General features: G+C 43.8%; 1 protein-coding gene across 11 annotated transcripts in view; it reads right to left on the bottom strand.

Moving 5' to 3' along the window:
• The window catches only part of LOC117369236 (ankyrin repeat and fibronectin type-III domain-containing protein 1-like), a 1,092,487-nt gene that overhangs the window by 104,895 nt on the left and 966,141 nt on the right, over window positions 1–21,451 (bottom strand). For all 11 annotated transcript variants that reach the window (XR_004541103.1, XM_033963493.1, XM_033963485.1 and 8 more), the window contains 3 exons: window positions 14,226–14,420; window positions 7,199–7,312; window positions 3,181–3,278 (listed from right to left, as the gene is read on the bottom strand). Coding sequence is in view for 10 of the 11 variants with exons in the window: in XM_033963493.1 (XP_033819384.1) it covers window positions 3,181–3,278; window positions 7,199–7,312; window positions 14,226–14,420 (407 nt within the window). In the remaining variant the exon portion in view is untranslated. The remainder of the gene's footprint in view (window positions 1–3,180; window positions 3,279–7,198; window positions 7,313–14,225; window positions 14,421–21,451) is intronic.

Consider the following 21,451-nt stretch of genomic DNA (forward strand, 5'->3'; position numbering starts at 1 on the left):
GGCCACCAGGATTTAAGGTGGGCCCAGGGAGAGGTCAGTGCTGAGTTTGGGAGTGGGAAGGAGTGCGGTGGATGCAGAATCAGCTGGGGCAGGACCTGACACCTGAGGGATCATTCCTGTCCTGGTTCACCACTGGACCAAGACAGGCCTGGGAAGAGGCCTGTGGAAGATCTGAGAAGGGGAGGGGGAAGGCAGTTTATATTTGAGTTAACATTTTTTCCCTTGAAAAAGGGGGTGGGGTATGTTATCTTGGTTTTTATTTGGATGGGTTTATATTCGAGTATATATGGTACTGAACATAGCACTGACTGCATAAAGGTTAATGACACTCAGAGAATGCCCCCAGTCCAGCCTCTTTTTATGCAGGTAAATTTTATGCACACAGTTTACTCTCAAATAATGCACCTGTTGAGAGAGGTGGAAAATTCAGATTTTGTAATCTGTCTGAGTAACTCCAAAAGTTAGCTGGATAAACATTGGAATATCAACCCTGTACTTTACAATCCAAAGAAAAGTAATGCTCAGCTCTTCTTGAGAATCCTAGCTGTGAATTATGTCAGCTACAGTAGTTGACCAAGTCAGAGTTTCAAGCTCCACATCTCAGCCAGTCACTGATTAAACTAGACATTATCCCCCAGATTCTATAAATGGCGCCCAAATCTGCGATCCCCAAATTATACACAATCCCGAGGTCAATGTGCAAATAAATTAGTTAATGAGTCATTAACAAACAACAATTGGATGTGAACTATTATTGATGTCATTTGACTCAAATTGGACTTGCGTGCAGATCTGGCTGCATGCAATTCTATAAAGATCTGCATTCAAAGCCTCTCACGTGCAACATAAAAGGGGGTGTAGCTATTGGAAGAGCATGGCTATGGGAGGAGCATGGACAGATCAAGGACATTCCTAAGAATTACACATAGTGCTGGAGAATTTATAATCTGTGCACCCAAGTTAGGTGCCAGGATTTATATCAAGTTTCAGTTGGGGTTAAGTCCTTGCCCCCAAAGCTGAGTGCCAGAATACACAATAAGACCCTGATTCCATAAAAGACATCTACACACATAGCTGAGCTAGGTGCCTAATTTAATTATTCAATTAGGCTTAATCGGCATTGTTAATTGAAAATTGCTATTAAATAGTGATTAAAAAACAATTAATTAGATGATAGGTGCCTAATTTGGTAGGCACCTAGACCAAGGCCTAACAGAAAGTAGGTTTAGTTAGGGGCGGATGGGCATGTTTTTCATGTAGGCACCTAACTTAGGTGCTGGTGTGTTTAGGCCAGGAAAACCCTGGGATTAAAAGGGGCATCTAAGGTTTTGACACCTACTTCTGCCTAAGTTCAATTTAGGTGCTGCTAAGTGCAATTCTATATATGGCGCCTAACTCAAGATTGACAGCCACTATGCATTGTGTTGCTTGGTGTTTGAGAGGATACAAAAAAGTGTGCCTTGGATGGTAAAAATGAGAGAGTGTGCCTGGAAGAGGTAGAAGGGTAAGTACCTAATAGAGATAAGGGAAAAAGAAAACCCTTTGGTGAAGGGATAGGAAAGAGTGAGTACTGGGGCAGAAAGGATGGGCAAGAAAGCGTGCTTTATTGGCAGCATGCACAAAACCTGATCACTGCAATTAAACTCACATTGTAAAATATTTAATAAGAACCCTGGAGCTTCCTCTCCGTCCCTCCTACTCCCTTAGGATGCCTCTCCCATATATTTACCTAACCTCTGTGCCCTGAAAAAGATCATGGGCAACTTCTGTTGGTGCCATACTTCAAAATGGTGCTAACCAATGGAACTAGTGGAGTAGGAGTGGCTGTGATCAGCCCTACTGCTGCATTTTGAATGCCTGATATTTGAGATAAGAGAAAGGATCCCTAGGGGATGGAGAAGAAGCTTGGAGGGGCTTTTAACAACTTTTGTGGCACAGGTCAAATCATGTTCTAGATTGGGGAAGGCTTATCCTTGTTGAGGAGTGGTAATCAAAAACATGTTTCTTCAAGCCTCCCATCATAACTAATGTTTTGAACGGGACCGTCCCATTTTTAGATCCCCTGTCCCGTTGTCCCCATGCACAGCTTCGGGATGCCGAAATATCCCGTTTTCAGAGAGAGTGCACGAAGCTGTGTGTGGGGACAATGGGACAGGCGATCACGGAGCCTGGGCTCTCTTCCTGTTTCCCCACTGCCGACGCAGCAACAGCGCCAGACGAGGAAGTTCTGGGCCAGCCAGGCAGCGATTGGCTGGCCCAGAATTTCCTCTCCAACGTTAGAATTGATGTTTGAGGAAGGCTTCTGGGCCGACCGTTGTGTAGTTGCTGCACTCGCCTCGCCTGGCCCTGTTGCTGCGGTGGCAGCGGGGAAGCAGGGAGAACTTGTCGGCAGCGGTGGCATGGAGGAAGGCAGGAAGAGAGAAAGAAATAAAAAGTTAGGGGAGTGTGATGGTGGTGGCTTTGGGGGCATGGAGGTACGATGGCTTGGGGGGGAAGGGAGTCGGTGGCATAGGTTTGGGGCAGGGAGGAGGTGGCAGAAGTTTGGGGGGCAGAGAGGCGGCAGTGGCTAGGGGGTAGGGAGAGAGAAAGAAAGACAGAAAGAAAGAAAGAAGGGCGGGAAGGGAGAAAGAAAGAAAGAAAGAAAGAAAGAAGGGGCAGGGAGAGAGAAAGAAAGAAGGGGGGGGGGCAGGGAGAGAGAAAGAAAGAAAGGATGCACAATTAGAAGGAAGTACTAGAGACTCACCAGACAACAATGGTAGGAAAAATGATTTTATTTTCAATTTAGTGATCAAAATGTGTCAGTTTTGAGAATTTATATCTGCTGTCTATATTTTGCACTAATTTTGTCTATTTTTTTATAGTTGTTACTGAGGTGATATTGCATATTTTAAAGTCATCTGTCTTGACCTCTTTGAAAAAACCCTGAATATAAATGATAATTAACATTTTTTCTGCATACAGTGTGCTTTGTGTTTTTTCTTAATTTTATGGTTACCATTATGAATTAATAAGATATTGTGTGTACATAAAAAAAATGGAAGAAATAGGGGGCGTGGCTGGAGCAGAGCTAGGGCTAGGGCGGGATTGAGGGCGGGACTGAAAATCAGTACATGTCCCATTTTGATGAAAAAGAATAAATGGTCACATTAATCATAACCCACACATGCCTGCTGCACTCACCGAAACTAGACCCCTAATTGTAAACTGCAGATTCCTCAGCTTCTCAATCACCACTTGTCCCACATTTGGGGAGAACATAGGAGAACAGCTCCATTCCACTGTAAATAAAAGACACAGAAACAGATAAAAACCATAGAGAACTTCTAGTTTATCTGTTCCTTTTCTATTGTAATTCTACAGACTCTACTTGAACTTTAGCATCCCTCTAACTAAAGATCATCTGTACCAATCTCAGGCCTTTTAAAGTTCTGGTGCAGTTTTTTTTATTTTACCACTTTCACTAGTTGGATGTTTTGTTGGTAATTGCAGATTTAGAGAGATTGGATTCAGGCATCTGTGTAGGACAGGGGTCAGCAACCTTTTTAAAGCAAAGAGCCATTTTATCCTAAATGTTTGACCCAAGATTTACAAAGAACCGCAATGGGTAGACAAGGGGGTTTGAGATATGATGATGTCAGAGCATGCGCGGATGTTGCCCAATCCGTTCCCAAGCTCAGGCAGAGCTGGGGCCTTTCTTATCTGCTCTTCCCAACTCAGAACAAGCCTCCAATGGCTCAGGAAACCTCCGTTTTACTCTTCCCAGCCCTTCTTTCTCCTCAAGCGGCCTGGAATGGCCACAAAATCCATTAAAAAAACAATTATTTAAAAGCCCCCCCAAAAAAGTTTTAGCTTCCGATGCACAAAACTATCACTGGTTTCTTAGTTGCAACACTCTGAACCATATCTCCCACTGTTCAAGATCCCTCTTATTTTTCACATCTTCCAGTAAGACGCTGCTGCTTTTGCGCTGTTGGCTGTGCCGGTCCTCTGCCCCGGAACAGGAATTGACCAAAGAGCGTACCACGTCGGAAGCAGCAGCGTCATTCTGGAAGATGTGAAAAATAAGAGGGATCTTGAACAGTGTGAGGTTGTCAGAAGCACTGTTCTGAGCCGCATCCACGTGGCGAAAGAGCCGCATGTGGCTCGCGAGCCGCAGGTTGCCGATCCCTGGTGTAGGACATTAAGCAGTAGTGTAGTAAGGGGGGGGCAGGAGAGGCGGGCTGCCCTAACTGCCCCCCATACCTCTGACTCTTTGCCAGCACAAGCAGGATCTCCAACCTGATGCTCACCCTGGCCTCAGCTCTTCCTCTGAAGTCACTTCCTGATCACAGGACAAGGAAGTGAAGTCAGAGAGTCAAGGCCCATGCAAGTAGCAGTTTAGAGATGCTACTCACGCTGATGAAGAGGGGCAGGAAGATGCACTCAGGGCAGTGGGATGGGAAAGGAGTGGGAGGTGTCACCACCCTAGGCACCTCCTACCCTCTCTATGTCACTGTCATTAGGTTCTGCACCTAATTTAGGGTTGAGAATTTACACCTAAGCCCTCTTCTATCAAACTTTGATCGCAGTTTTTAGCTCGGGAAGCCGCGCTGAATGGCCCGCGCTGCTCCCAACGCTCATATGAACTCAATGAGCATCGGGAGCAGCGCGGGCCATTCAGCGTGGCTCTCTGCGCTAAAAACTGCTAGCGCAGTATGATAGAAGAGGCTCCATGTTTCAGTTAGTGCAAATGGCTGCACCTAAAATTAGGTGTGGTTCCCGGCACTTTGAGTGTTGGTTATAAAATAGTGCTAAGCATGATTTTTTTCAGTGCTGATTTTTTATTTATTTGAATTTTCTTTGTTACAGAAACATTTTAGAAAAATGTCAATTATACAGAAAATAAAAAAGAGATATTGAATCATTCAAGTCCACATCAAGTGAGATCAAAAGAGAAAAGACAAACACAATTTAAAAATGATCTACCTCTTATATCAACAGTACTGTCAAGCATTGTCACAACTAAAAATTAACCCCAAATTGACCAACCTGTCTTCAAAAAATTACAAAGAAATAATTCTCTTAACTAATTTTCCCAGCTTGAAAATTTTCCAAATAAATAGGATAAAAAAAAGAAAGCTAACTTATTTCCAGATGTAACAAAACACTTGCAGGGAAATTTTAAAAAGAAAGTGACTCATGTAGCCGGTACCTTAGATCTCAGCTCAATTGTGTTCATCTAGAAACATCTGGAAATATATAAATCTTTTGACCACAAAACAATACATCTTTTTCAGGGAAATAGGCTATAAGAACTAAAATCTTTTGTTCTGTGTGAAATGAGACCGACAAAGTTGATCTCTTTGTAATGGTATCCTGAGTAGATTCAAGAAACGTAGATACATCAAGACTAGCTGGAGAATTAACATCAAAGACATCTTCCTCTTCAATTCATTTAACAGCATTGGAGATCCAGAAATGCTGAGGGCATGCTAAGGATGCCTAAATCTCCTTACTACCTTTTGAGGTATTGTTTGTACCAGCTAAATATTGCATCCTATCATGGAAGTATGCCCAATAATTTTGTGCTCTTTCTTCACTGTACCCTTCGAAAGGGTCCAGAGAAGAGCAACTAAGATGGTTAAGGGGCTGGAGGAGTTGCTGTACAGTGAAAAATTAGAGAAACTGGGCCTTTTCTCCCTCGAACAGAGGAGATTGAGAGGAGACATGATCCAAACATTCAATGTACTGAAGGGAATAGATTTAGTGGATAAGGACAGGTTATTCACCCTCTCCAAGGTAGGGAGAATGAGAGGACACTCTCTAAAATTGAAAGGGGATAGATTCCGTACGAACGTAAGGAAGTTCTTCTTCACCCAGAGAGTGGTAGAAAACTGGAACGCTCTTCCGGAGTCTGTCATAGGGGAAAACACTCTCCAGGTATTCAAGACAAAGTTAGACAAGTTCCTGCTGAACCAGAATGTACGCAGGTAGGGCTAGTCTCAGGGCACTGATAAGAACATAAGAAATTGCCTCCGCTGAGGCAGACCAGAGGTCCATCTTGCCCAGCGGTCCGCACCCGCAGCGGTCCATTAGGCCTAATTGCCTGAACAGTGCCCCTGTCTAATTTTTCTACTGCCTCTAATCCTCTCCCTATAACTTATCTCTACTCCTATCCCTATAACTTACCTCTACTCCTATCTGTACCCCTCAATCCCTTTGTCCTCCAGATATCTATCCAAACCTTCTTTGAAGCCCTGTAGCGTGCTCCTGCTTATCACATCCTCCGGTAGCATGTTCCATGTATCCACCACCCTCTGGGTGAAAAAGAATTTCCTGGCGTTTGTTCTAAACCTTCCCCCTTTCAATTTCTCTGAGTGTCCCCTTGTACTTGTGGTTCCCCATAATTAAAAAAATCTGTCCCTGTCTACTCTTTCTATGCCCTTCATGATCTTGAAGGTTTCTATCATGTCCCCTCTAAGTCTCCGCTTTTCCAGGGAGAAAAGCCCCATCTTTTTCAGTCTGATCGTTGACCAGAGGGCCGCCGCGTGAGCGGACTGCTGGGCACGATGAACCACTGGTCTGACCCAGCAGCGGCAATTCTTATGGTCTAGGAATAATTCTTCAAAAGGCACCTAACTTAAGCTGACAAACGATTCGCACTGCGTTCCTTGGTGTCTACGTTTTAGGTGCTATTTATAGAATCAGGGCCTCTGTGTATAACTTCCAGAATGACCTCCAAATTATAATACATTAGTTAGCATTATAAGGCACTTTCTGAGTGTAGCAGTCAAGTTCAAATGCTAGATGACTACCAGTCAGTGATTCCTTTTTCTCAGACCCTCATTTCCATGATGATGTGGGGTCTTTCCTTCCAGTTGTTTTGGAAGCCTTTGCAGGGAAGGATTATAATTCTGCAGTTCTTTTTATATGTATACATAAAGAGGGAACCACCAATTAAATCCTTGGTTTTGGTGGTTGGGAAGGCTATGGAGGTAACTCTCGTTCTGGGCAGCCCAGGACAGTGGATTATAAACAAGATGATTCACAGGAAGCATAGAAAAAAACCCTGATAAAATGGACATATGCAGATTCTGTAAGGAAGAGTTGAAAATAGTTAATCATCTCACATCTGCCTGCTAATTTCTGATGGAAGAAAGTTTCTGTACAGAAAGACACAATAAGATGGCCCATCATATGCACTGGATTGTCTCTTTACCTTTATATTTAGTGACCACGGCAGAGTTGACGCTTAGTGGCTCTTGAAACATGACCTGCACGCTAGAACTACTGGCCACTGATAGATACACATTAGTGGGGGCATCTGGTACACCTAGGAAAGGGAAAAAAAAGATTCAAAACCAGCACAAAAAGTCATAGCAATCAGGCCTAACAAAGGATTTCACATGTAGACGCATATATGATGGATAAAGAATGAACATGGGAGCTGCAACATTTCCATGTATTACAAAAAACAAAAAAACTGAAGGACTGCAGAAAATATATACACCCAAGTCCAAAATACACTTCAGTATGTTTATTTTTTTTATTTTTTTAAATATCTCTATTCATTTTTAAAGAAACTAAAACAGTGTGAATAGGAATGCATACAGAAACAGTTAAAAAAATAGCACTGATATTTTACAGAATTTTTCCCACCTAAAATTATTTTCTCCCCCCTCCCTCCCCCTATTAAAACACACTCATGAAAACCAAATAATATTACTTGCATATTCCCACATCACAATCCCAAAGTCATATCATAATCACCCTCCCCCCACCCCCCTCCCTGGATGTGCAGTTATAACTAACAGGATAAGATGTATATATTCAAAAGTGTTTATTCATTCATTACAAAATTTTGCCAACAGGTCCAAAACTTCCCCAAATTCCTTATATTGCCCTGATTGTATTGCCTGTATTTGTTCTAATTTATAGGTTTGACATAAGGATGCCCATCAAAAACTATAATTTAATCTTTCCCAATTTTTCCAGTTTTTTGTAATTAACTGTATGGCAACCCCTGTCATTATGTAAAGCAATTTATTTTTGTTTACATTTATTGGACTTTTAGGCATTATTAGCATTTCAAACATTACTATATTTTATGATAAAGATAATGGAATTTCCAAAATTGTATTTATTTGATCCCATATGGATTTCCAAAAATTAAATATTAAAGGACAATAGAAAATCAGATGATCCAGTGTCTCTATATCAAGATGACAGTGCCAGCATACTTTGAACTATCTAATTTCTGCAATCTAACCGGGGTCCAAAAACTTCTATGTAACAAAAATAACCAACACTTCAGTATGTTTAAATAGATGTACTGTATACATTAAACACGTATTAGTAATGAAGGGAAAAAAAGCCTCAGGTGACTGGTACAATCTTTCAGGCACACTCTAGAACAGGGGTAGGGAACTCCGGTCCTCGAGAACCGTATTCCAGTCGGATTTTCAGGATTTCCCCAATGAATATGCATTGAAAGCAGTGCATGCAAATAGATCTCATGCATATTCTTTGGGGAAATCCTGAAAACCCGACTGGAATATGGCTCTCGAGGACCGGAGTTCCCTACCCCTGCTCTAGGAATAAGTATGCTGAAATACTTTCAGGGATATGAAATTTATAGACTCAAAGCCAGAAAAAGCTATCAATATACACCAAAAAAACTGGCCTTGTGAATAATAAACCAGTGAAGGGTGATTGAAACAAAATTATAAGAAAGCTCAGAGATTTGAAACTCTGAAGGGAAGGTTTTGAGGCCTCCCTTAGGGAAAGAGTTTACCTTCCAGTCATAGTCCTCTTATGAAAAATGTTTAATCACTCCTCCAAAGGTGTTATATGAAAAACCACTTCAAAATACTTCAAAGAATGTCCAAATAAGGTACTGGTTTAAAACTTGCAATTGTCACTGCACTTATGGCAAGTTCTAACAGGTTTACTTAACTTATAAGCAGGTTTAGGGGGGTCCCAACGCGGCCCCGTTTCGATACCCTGCTTCAGGGGACCCGATTGCTGATTCTCTAAACAGGTTCCATTACTTTCATGCTGGTAAAAATTTGCTGTGGTGACATGCAGCTGAAGAAAACTGCTGCTGGAACAAAGTGCCTTCCAAATTTTGAAACCGCCAGCTGACGGTTTCAAAATTTGGAAGGCACTTTGTTCCAGCAGCAGTTTTCTTCAGCTGCATGTCACCACAGCAAATTTTTACCAGCATGAAAGTAATGGAACCTGTTTAGAGAATCAGCAATCGGGTCCCCTGAAGCAGGGTATCGAAACGGGGCCGCGTTGGGACTAGAGAGCTGCACGGGAACGGGGACGACGGGAATCCCGCGGGACCCGCGGGCATCCCGCGGGTTCCCCCTTTGGGTCACGGGGATCCCGTGGGGACGCCCCTAGGGTCGCGGGGATCCCGTGGGGACGCCCCCTAGGGTCGCGGGGATCCCGTGGGGACGCCTCCGAGGGTCGCAGGGTTCCTGCGGGGCTGGATGTACTCAGTCACGCGGCTCTTCTCTCTACCTTCTCTGCTTGCAGCACAGAGCCGAAGGAAGTCTTCCCGACGTCAGCGCTTACGTCGGAGGGCTTAAAGCTTAAAGCCCTCCCTCCCTCCGACGTCAGCGCTGACGTCGGGAAGACTTCCGTTCGGCTCTGTGCTGCAAGCAGAGAAGGTAGAGAGAAGAGCCGCGCGACTGAGTCGGGAAGACTTCCGTTTGGCTCTGTGCTGCAGGCAGTGCAGGTAAGGAGGAGAGTATCCTCGCGGTTCGAGTGGCTACCAAGGGACGGGGCGGTCCGCCCCGCCATACCCCGCCCCGGTTGCAGCACAGCCGGCCAGGTCCCCTTACTTTTGTGGCACTTCCCCGTCCGACCGACAACAGCCCCGGTCCGACAATCCTCCCTGCCCTGTAGCCGCGAATCTAAATTATCTTCTTACAGCAGCTGTATACAGCAACTGTAATAAGGTAATTTAGATTCGCAGTTAAGGGCAGGGAGGTTTGTCGGACCGGGGCTGTTGTCAGTCGGTCGGGGAAGTGCCACAAAAGTAAGGGGACCTGGCCGGCTGTGCTGCACCCGGGGCGGTAGAGAAGGAGGGGGGGGAGAAGGACGCTGAAAGCACTTGAAGACAGAGGAGGGAGAAGGACGCTGAAAGCACATGGGGGAATACAAAGGGGTGGAGAAGGACGCTGAAAGGCCATGGGAAGGGCGGGGGGGGGGGAGGGAAGGACTCTGAAAGCACTTGTGGAAGACAGAGGGGGGAGAAGGATGCTGAAAGCACATGGGGAAGACAAAGGGGTGGAGAAGGACGCTGAAAGGACATGGGGAAGATAAAGGGGTGGAGAAGGACGCTGAAAGGCCATGGGAAGGGTGGGGGGGGGGGAAAGGACTCTGAAAGCACTTGTGGAAGACAGAGGGGGGAGAAGGATGCTGAAAGCACATGGGGAAGACAAAGGGGTGGAGAAGGACGCTGAAAGGACATGGGGAAGACGGGGGGGGTGGAGAAGGACGCTGAAAGGCCATGGGGAAGACAGAGAGGGAGAAGGACGCTGAAAGGACATGGGGAAGCAGGGGGGGGAGAAGGACACTGAAAGCACATGTGGAAGACAGAGGGGGGAGAAGGACGCTGACAGGACATGGGGAAGATGGGGGGAGAAGGACGCTGAAAGGAAATGGGGAAGAGAGAGTAGGGAGAAGACGCTGGCAGGGAAGAAGACAGATGCCAGACTATGGGGGGAGCGGAGAGAAGAAGATGGGTGCCAGACCAATTTGGAAGGGGGAAGAAAGGGAGAGGCACAGTAACAGAGCAAATGGAAGATGCAGAAGGAAGAGAGACAGTGGATGGAAGGAATTGAATGAGAACATGAGGAAAGCAGAAACCAGGCAACAAAGGTAGGAAAAGAATTATATTTCTTTTTTTTTATTTTGCTTCAGGATAAAGTAGTATATTAGTTGTGTTGATAAAAATTTATAAACATTAGAGGCTCTGGTAGAAACCCATTTGCAAAGTATGTATTCTTCCCAATTAATATTTTCAAATTAATAAAGTCTTTTTGCTTATTTGTAAATGGTTTCTACCAGAGCCTTTAATTCAGTAGCATAATTAAATGAAATAACTATTTCTGAAGTTTATATGGACGGGCGGGGACGGAGGGGATTCCTCGCGGGGATGGGTGGGGACGGAGGGATTCCTCACGGGAACGGGTGGGGACGGGTGGGATTCCTCACGGGGACGGGTGGGGACGGGTGGGACTTTGGCGGGGACGGGTGGGGACGGGTGGGATTTCTGTCCCCGCGCAACTCTCTAGTTGGGACCCCCCCTAAACCTGCTTATAAGTTAAGTAAACCTGTTAGAACTTGCCATAAGTGCAGTGACAATTGCAAGTTTTAAACCAGTACCTTATTTGGACATTCTTTGAAGTATTTTGAAGTGGTTTTTCATATAACACCTTTGGAGGAGTGATTAAACATTTTTCATAAGAGGACTATGACTGGAAGGTAAACTCTTTCCCTAAGGGAGGCCTCAAAACCTTCCCTTCAGAGTTTCAAATCTCTGAGCTTTCTTATAATTTTGTTTCAATCACCCTTCACTGGTTTATTATTCACAAGGCCAGTTTTTTTTGGTGTATAACTAGGAATAAGTATAGCAGAACATTGCAGCTCAAATAAGCTCTACATTGTACAAACCATCATGGACATAAAAAAAAACCTTCATTAATAATATAATCTGAGTAGTCCAGTGGTTCCCAACCCTGTCCTGGAAGACTACCAGGCCAGTTGGGTTTTCAGGATAGCCCTAATGAATATGCATCGAGCAGATTTACATACCTGACACTTCCATTATATGCAGATCTCTCTCATGCATATTCTTTAGGGCTATCCTGAAAACCTGACTGGCCTGGTGGTCCTCCAGGGCAGGGTTGGGAACCACTGAAATAGTCAATAGAAAAACTGATATAAATTGAATTGCTTATCTGAGAGAAGAAAGTGTTACGTACACCGCTCAGTTTTATAGAGAACGGCATATCAAAACTTAAATAAACTTAAAACTTGAAGATACATTTCTATGCACAGTATACCTTTAGGGGGTAATAATAAAAAATAAAAAAAAAAAACCCATCTAAAAAGTATCCTAAATGGCTACTTGGATGATCAAAAAGCCTGATCGTCCAAGTACCCATAAACAAAGTTGTTTTTTAGATGTATCTAAAAACAGCTTAGGCCTTTCCCCTGCCTCTAGATGCACAGAGAGAAAAGTGGTGTGTTTAGAGGAGGGGAAAGGGCGGGCAGTGGGCGGGAGGTGGGCCGACCTACACCTAGTCGTACAACAGGTATAACCAAAACATTTACAGGTTGCCTAGTCGGCACTTAGACCTTTTTGACTTAGACGTAGTCAAATCAGGTCTAAGTGCCGAAAAAGGGTCGCTGAGCTGATGGCCACTGGCGCCATCAGTTCAGCGGCCCAGCAACCTACCTACCGCAACCATTGCAGTAGGAGTTCCAGTAGAGGAGTGATGGCATCGTGGTAGGGGAAATGAGGCATCTCTCCTGCTGTGATCCATCACCCCCCCCTCGCAATTAACATCGGGCCAGGAGCGAGCCCAATCCGGCCCATGTGCCTTAGGCTCCGCCCCCAGGAGGGGCCTAAGCCTCCCGGGCCTTTTCTGATTGGCCCAGGTGCCTTAGGCCTCACCTGTGGGTGGGGCTTTGGGATGGCTGGGTCAATCCGGCCCCATTCTGCCGTTGGCTGCCTGCTGGACAGGTGGGTTTGGCACCCGTCTATCCGGCCAACTTGAAAAAAGGTACGGGAAAGGGGGGTGGGGGTGTGGTCGGCTGGGGGGCCGCGGGTTGGCTGGGGGGGCAATCGTGGGTTCTGGGGGGCGGTCTTTGGGGGGAGGGGGGTTGCGTCGAGGGCAGGGGGGCCTGGGATCCCTCCTGTCAGTAATGTAGTGCGGGGTGGTGGTAGGGGGTCGTCTGGGCCAGTAGGGCTTGGGCTCCCTCCTGGCCCGAACGAGTCACGGGGGGAGTGGTCGCCTGGGCCAGAATGGCTTGGGCTCCCTCCTGGTCTGAACGAGTCGTGGGGGGGGGGGGCGCCTGGCCAGGAGGCCTTGGGCTCCCTCCTGGCCTGAACGAGTCATGGGGGGGTGGTTGCCTGGGCCAGGAGGGCTTGGGCTCCCTCCTGGCCCAAGCCAGTCTCAGGGGGGGAGGGGGGTTGGTCGCTGGGGCCAGGAGAGCTTGGGCTCTATCCTGGTCCGATGTTAATCGGTGGGGCAAGAGGGCTTGGGCTCCCTATCGTTGGGGAGTCGGCGGGGCAAGAGTGCTTGGGCTTCCTCTTGCCCCGATATCGTCGGGGATGCCGCGGTTGGCCTGGGCAAGAGGGCTTGAGCTCCCTCTTGCCCCGATGTTGTCGGGAGGGGAGGGGGGTCGCAGTTCGACATGGCAGGAGGGCTTGGGCACCTTCCTGCCTGGATGGTTGGGGGGGGATTCTGTAACCGGTGTTGTTTTTGACAGACACCGGTTACAGAATACAGCTTTTAGGCGAAGGACTGGGTCCTCCTTCGCCTAAAAGCCCTTCTGTTGGACGTTTGGGGCTTAGGCGTTTTTTTGTTTCATTATGGCTAAAAAGTGTAGACGTCGTGTAGGTGTACTTGTAGACGTAGTGGAGATTGGGCGTTTAGGCAGAGGTAGGCCATAATCAAAACAAGGACGTTTGTTTTGGTTATGGACACTTTCCCTGCTTCTGCGTTGAACGTTTAAGGACTTAGGCCAAAAGGGGACTTAGAGGCTTTTTTTGACTATGCCCCTCTTAATATTTTCTTTTATGATTATAATTCACTCTGCCTCAGCAGTAATCAAGTCAAGCAATTCCTTTGGGGTGGGTTTCAGATTATTAATATAGCTTCCAAAAGTGCACTCCTTAGTTTGTCTTGGCTGCCAAGTCATACTATTGTCTCAGCCATTTTCTAATTTGGATTACAGAGAGACAAACCACAAACTGAGGTTCTATGCAGAAACTTCTTTGATCCTTAAAACTTATCACTATGAAGTGCAGACTTTTTAAACCCAGTGTAATTCCCAACACTGACATAACCCCTCTGGCAATCTAATATAATCCGTAGCTTTCTAAATTTATCTTCCAAACATTTAATTATAAACCTATGCAAAAATTGGCGACCATCAGGTATAAACCCCTCTCTTCCTCTGGTTTTGCTTTCTGCTTTCAGGCCATGGCAATAGATACTTACGAGCATGCTCAAATCCTGCTTTCATACGCTTGTAAAGCCGGTACCGCCACTCCCAGGCTTTCAATTGCTTCTCTTTTTCTGAGCAGTCAGCATTCAATGCCTCATTCACCACCTGTGCTGTGAGGTCATTGACACGCTGCTCAGCTTCACGTACCAGCGTTGACAGGTGCAAGGAGCGACTTTCCAGGCTCATAACTGCAGATAAGAAGTTTCAAAGGAAACAGAAAAAGAAATGGAAACATAAGAAATTAAGAGAGAGAGAGAGAGAGAGAGAGAGAGAGAGAGAGAGAGAAAGAAGCAGAGTCAGGGAAATTGGAAAGAGAAGAAAAAGTATAAAGGCAGGGAAATAAGGCCAGAAAGAGTGAGAAAGGCAGAGATATGGATAAAATCAGAAAGAGAAAGGGGCAGAAGAGGTTCCAGGAGGAAAGAAACTGAGTTAGAAATACAATGATAGCACTTTGAGTCCTATAATTTAGGTTCATGGAATCCTACAAAATGGCAGCGCACTATTCAAAGAAGTTATAGTATATTTAACACATGACTTCACTATCTAGAAACTTACAGGGATAGTATTAGGCTCAAAATCTGACTGAATGGCCAGATACTACCTATATGAGAAGGGGCCACATTTGGGGCAGGCCGAAAAATTGAATAGTGGCAATATTAAGCTACTCTCCCCAAAACTTACTGAATACCAGCCTACTGTAAAGTTAACAGATACTCTCTGATTCTATATAGTTCACCCAAATTTGAATGTGGAGCCTAGCTATATACATAAACTAATTAGTCAATTGGGTGCTAACAACCAATGTTTGATGTTAATTGAACTAACTGGCATTTAATTGGCACTAATCCAGATTTATGTATGCAGCTATCTAAGCGCTATTCTGCAATGCTGGATGCATAAAGGGCCCAATTCTATAAATGGTGCCTAAATCATAGGCACCTAGGAACTAGGAGCTGAGCATGTTAGATACCATTTATAGAATCATGTCCAACAGCGCCTAAAGTGGACTTAGGTACCAGTAGGCATCTGAACCTTAGTCACACCCTATTTATGCCATGTATTGTTGTGGCCTAAATACTGGTGCCTACATCCATTTTAAGCACCTATGCAAAAAACACACCCACAATCCATTCATTATCTGCCCCTAACCATGCCTACTTTCTGGTAGGTGCCTTGGACTAGGCACCTACCTGAAAGCAGTAGGCACCTACCACCCAATTAATTTTAACTTAAGTCAATTATGTTATGCCAATTAAGCTTTTTAAATAATTATGTTAGGTTCCTAGATCAGTCAGGCTCACTGATCTAAGAACATAAAAATAGCCTTACTGGGTCAGACCAATGGTCCATCAAGCCCAGTAGCCCATTCACATGGTGGACAATCCGGGTCACTAGTACCTGGCCAAAAACCAAAGGAGTAGCAATATTCCACGCTACCAATCCAAGGCAAGCAGTGACTTCCCCCATGTCTTTCTCAATAACAGACTATGGACTTTTCCTCTAGGAAACTGTCCAAACCTGCTATCTGCTCTTTCCTAATTTTAAGCATCCTTTATAGAATCAGGGTCAAGGTGTCTTGCGTGCAAATCAGAACGAGGCATAGTTTTGGGAGGGTCAGGAGAATTCAAAAAATTTAGGCACAGTGTTATAGAATACCCAGGTTGCATGCCCAACTTGTGTGCCACAATTTACACCAAGCTTCAGCTGACACAAGTTCGTGCAACAAAATTGGGTGTGAGAATCTGCTCTAAGGGCCAGATTCTATAAACAGCGCCTAAGCACATTGTAGGTGCTGCTCAGCGCAGTTGTCAATCAACCGCTAGGTACCATTTATAGAATCCCATCTAGTGATGCCTAGGTGTACTTAGGCATCACTAGGCATCGTAGAGGTAGGCACCTATATATTAGGCCAGGTTTTACCGGCCCTAATTTACCAGCACCTAACTCAGACTCCTAGTGATGCCTAAGTCAACCACATCTATTCTCCACCCCTTACCACCCCTACTTTTCAGGTAAGTGTCATTAGGTATTGGAAGGCACCTTGACTTAGGCGTTGCTAGGCACTGCGTGGAATTCTGCAGTTAACTTTTAATTTAATTTTTTAAATTAACTATTCAATTAACTTCAATGGCATGGTAAATTACCACTCCATTTAAGCTAACTGAAGCAATTTAGGTTAGGCACAGATTTTAGTCAGGTATCACTAGGCAGCTCCAATTAGGGTAACTAACAGCGCCTAACTAGGGTACCGTTTACAGAATCTGGTCCTAAGTGCTACCCTATAAAGGGCACTCAGCCCCGAGCACCCTTTATAGTATAGCGCTTAGCACAAATTTTCCCTAGTGCCTAAATTTGAGTGTTATTTAGTAAATCTAGCCCACAGTGCTGGCATAGGGACTATACAATTCATGAATTCAGTACTACTACTTTTCCAGATGGCAGTACAAGCAGTCCCCGAGTTACAGACACTTGACTTAAGTATGACTCGTACTTAATAACACGGCTGTGGCTTCATTTGATTTCACTGAACAGTATTTCCAGTGGCATATCCCTGTAGCCGATTCAGGAATGATGCATGGCCACATTAAGAAGTGTGTGGTTGTGCATGCTTTACCTTAGCTTAGAGGGAATACTGCTAGGGACAGTTGGCCCTTTTGTCAGCTGGGAGCAGAGGTAAGCAGCAAGAATCTTAAAATCTACAAGTTCTGAGTTACTTACAAATCTGACTTAAGAATGGCTTTAAAAACATAACTCATTCTTAACCCAGGGACTGCCTGTACTGAAAATATGCTTAAACAAATATGGTTGCCACACTGGCTGAAAATCCATCTCCTGTTTTAGAGCTGTGTGCATCAAGAATCTTCAGACCATTCCAAGGGCATCTGGAAAAGAGTAAGCTCTTAAATTCGAAGGATCAGAGTCTCCTGATGACTATACCAGTAGTTTCAGAAGGCCTCCTTATGTACTAAATCAGGGTGGACCCTACCCAATGCTAATGTCAATTTTAGATCACATAGTTGAAGCATTTACTAAACTGTGCTAATGCTTTGCTGTTAATTAGGATTTTTAGTGTGTGTTAATGGAGGAACATGTTTAGTAAATTTTTTAAATAAGAGGTGGAATCACCCGCATGTGAAAGGACTGATGGAAGAAGAGCAGAACTAAAATTGACAATAAAAACCCTTATGAACCTATTTTAATTCTAGTCTGCTCTTTTCCCACCAGTTTGGCTCTTACAGATTGGTTGCCTTCTTGCTTTTTAGTAGCATGAGAAAGGATACAGCTGCCATACTAACATGGTGATTTTGACAGTAGAAAAATATTAATTACAGCATTGGAGCTATAGTTATATTTCCACAGCAAATACCCTGTATTACTGTTATTGCTGTGTATTAGATGTAATTTACTTAGATTTCAGCAAAGCCTTTGACACCATTTCTTATAGAAGGCTCTTGAATAAACTTGAGCGGCTGAAGTTAGGTCCCAAAGTAGTGAACTGGATTAGAAACTGGTTGACATACAGATATCAGAGGGTGTTGGTTAGTGGAATTCACTCAGGGGAAGGGAAGGTGAGTACTGGAGTGACTCAAGGATCAGTGCTGGGGCCGATTCTGTTTAATATGTTTGAGCGCAACATTGCTAAAGGGTTAGATGATGAGGTTTGCCTTTTTATGAATAATACAAAAAAATAAAAAATAAAAATAATGGAGGGAGTTGAAAACATGAAAAAAGGATCTGCAAAAGTTAGAAGAATGGTCTAACATCTGGCAACTAAAATTCAATGCACAAAAGTTCAGAGTGATGCATTTGGGGTGTAGAAATCTGAGGGAGCTGTATGTGCTGGGAGGTGAGAAGCTGATATGCACAGTTGGGAAGGCGGACCTTAGGGTGATAGTGTCTGAGGATCTGAAGGCAACAAAACAGCCTTATAAGGCAGTGGCTGTAGTAGCCAGAAGTATGCTAGGCTGTAGAGAAAAAGGAGTAAACTGCAGAAGAAGAGAGGTAAGGCCACACTTGAGAGTATTGCATTCAGTTTTGGAAACTGTATCTGATGAAGGATATAAGAAGGTTTGAAATGGTCCAAAGGAAGGTGATGAAAATGGTAAGGTGTTTGTGCCACAAGATGTATGAGAAGAGACTGGAAGACCTGAATATGTGGGAGAGGAGGGACGGGGAGATATGATACAGATGTTTAAATACTTGAAAGATATTAATTTAGAACCAAATATTTTCCAGAGAAGGGGAAATGGAAATCTAGAGGGCATGAATTGAAGTTGCAGGGTAGTAGACTTAGGAATAATGTTCATAGAAACATAGAATATGATGGCAAAAAAGGGCCTTCGGCCCAACAAGTCTGCCCACTCAAATAACCCTTTCCCCCTAAGTTCTTCTTTGAAGTGAACCTACATGTTGATCCCATTTGTTCTTAAAGTCAGTCACGTTATTGGCCTCAACTACCTGAAGTGGAAGATCATTCCAACGGTCAACCACCCTTTCTTGTCTCCTCTTTTGACGGTGGGTCAATCTATTGGCTTTACCGCTTTCGCATACGCTGATGATGTGCAACTAATACACCCCATTGATCTGAATGATTCTGATTAAGTTGTCTCTATTAATCTAAAACTCGAAAAAATTAAACTATGGCTTGATACCAACATGTTGTCACTCAACATTAACAAATCTAAACTGATGATTTTCCCCCTTAAAGAGGGACTAACTCTTCAGGCCCCTCTGAAATTCGAATCTCTTCCAATCAAAGTGGTTTCTACTCTCAAACTTTTGGGAGTTACTTTTGACTGCAAATTCTCCTACCATAATCACATTAGTACAGTGGTCCAGAAATGTTTTCACCGTCTCAGAATGATACGTTCTCTTTCCAAACTGTTAAATCTATCATCTCTTAATATATTAATTCATTCCTTAGTAATCACTTGCATAGATTATTGTAATGCCCTCTACAAGGGCATCACTAAAAAGGAAATAAGACGTCTCCAGATTATACAAAACACTGCTATCAAAATCATTTATGGTGCGAGGAAATACGATCATGGCTCTCCCCTTCTAATTAATGCTCACTGGTTACCTGTCGAACACAGAATTAGCTATAGAATTTTATTATTAATCTTCACCACTCATTTATACAGTCAACCAGAATTTATTGACCGACTTCTTATTCCTTATTACCCTGACAAATCTCTTTGTTCTACATTACAAAATCTCTTAATTGTTCCATCTCTTAAACTTATCAATACTTTAAGAATTAATAATTTTGCCGTCACCGCACCTACCCTATGGAACTCATTGCCTCACCATTTACGGATGGAATCTTCAATAAAGCAATTTAAGGCAAACCTCAAAACTTTTTTATTTAAGGATGCTTTCAGATAAAAATGTCCTTTTCAGGACTAAACCAATTTTAGTCTCTCTACCCACCTTTTATTTTTACCCTTAATGTTCTCTTTACTTAAAATATTGTAGTTCTTCCCTTTTTCCCATCTGTGTGTAGTCAACTTACGTGCTCTTTGTCAACGTCTATTAGATTAACACTGTCTTGTTTTTAATATTTTAATACCAAATGTTTTGTTTTAAAAACTCTTACTTTTTTATTGCTGTACACCGCCTAGAAATTTGAATAAACGGTATAACAAATATTTTAATAAACTTGAAACTTGAAGAAGTACTTCCTAGTGTCACTTTGAAATCTCCCACCCCTGATTTTTAGTGGATGCCCTCTTGTCACCGTAGGTCCTGTAAGGAAAAAGATGTCCTCTTCCATCTCAATATGGCCAGTAACGTATTTGAACGTCTCTATCATGTCACCCCTCTCTCTGTGTTCAAGGAGAGAGTGGTTGATGCTTAGAATGCCCTCCTGAGAGAGGTAGTGGAGAAGAAAATGGTGATAGAATCCATAAAAGTATGGCATAAACACAGAGGATCTCAAATTAGAAAATGAATGGTATAAATTGAAGAATTAAGGCCGGTACTGGACAGACTTGGACAGTCTATGTCCCATATAAGGTGATTCAGTGTAGGATGGGTTGGGGAGGGCATTGATGGGAACTCCATACACACTTGGAACATGAGGATATTACTGGGCAGACTTTACTGTCTGTATCCCATAAATGATCAGATGGTTGGATAGGCTGGAGTAAGCTTCATCCAGTAGTTGGAACCTAAGGACAGTACTGGGTGGACTTTATGATCTATGGCCCGGAAATACAAAAGAAAAAAGGCAATTTAATTTAATCATAAATTTATAATTCATGTAACTAATGGGCAGACTGGATAGACTGGTCAAATCTTTATCTACTGTCATTTACTATGTTCCTACTGTGTTACATGAACTTTTACTCCCATTTGGTAGAGGCATTCCTGAGAATGGGATTTGTGTAGGCATTTTCAATCTGCTTTTGTATTTTCAAAACCATGTACTTTATTTTAGTTGCAAAAAGTACCAACAGAAAAAGGAGGTGCAATTGAGTGGGTACATTTTCTTAGATAATGGTGGAATTCTTTACCAGCACAATTAAGGAACAATCCCTCCCACAAAAACTTTTGTAAATGCCTAAAAACCTATTTGGAAAATACCTTACTCCCCTCCCCCCCCCCCCCCCCCCGCAACACAAACAAACCACCTCTCCGTTCTCTGTATAGCCAATCTTCTCTCTTAAGCATGGGTGGGCAACTCCAGTTCTTGAGGGCTGGAATCCAGTCGGGTTTTCAGGATTTCCCCAATAAATATGAATGAGATATATTTTCATGCACTGCTTTCAATGCATATTAATTGGGGAAATCCTGAAAACCTGACTGGATTCTGGCCCCTCGAGGACCGGAGTTGCCCACCCCTGCTCTAAATCATATGCCATACTCTTATGCCAGGGATGTCAAAGTCCCTCTCGAGGGCCGCAATCCAGTTGGATTTTCAGGATTTCCCAAATGAATATGCATGAGATCTATTAGCATACAATGAAAGCAGTGCATGTAAATAGATCTCATGCATATTCATTGGGGAAATCCTGAAAACCCGACTGGATTGCGGCCCTTGAGGAGGGACTTTGACTCCCCTGTCTTATGCCTACACCAGGGGTGTCAAAGTCCCTCCTTGAGGGCCACAATCCAGTCGGGTTTTCAGGAGTTCCCAAATGAATATGCATGAGATCTATTAGCATACAATGAAAGCAGTGCATGCAAATAGATCTCATGCATATTCATTGGGGAA

This window comes from Geotrypetes seraphini, chromosome 11 (genome assembly GCF_902459505.1).
Source record: "Geotrypetes seraphini chromosome 11, aGeoSer1.1, whole genome shotgun sequence".
NCBI lineage: Eukaryota > Metazoa > Chordata > Amphibia > Gymnophiona > Dermophiidae > Geotrypetes > Geotrypetes seraphini.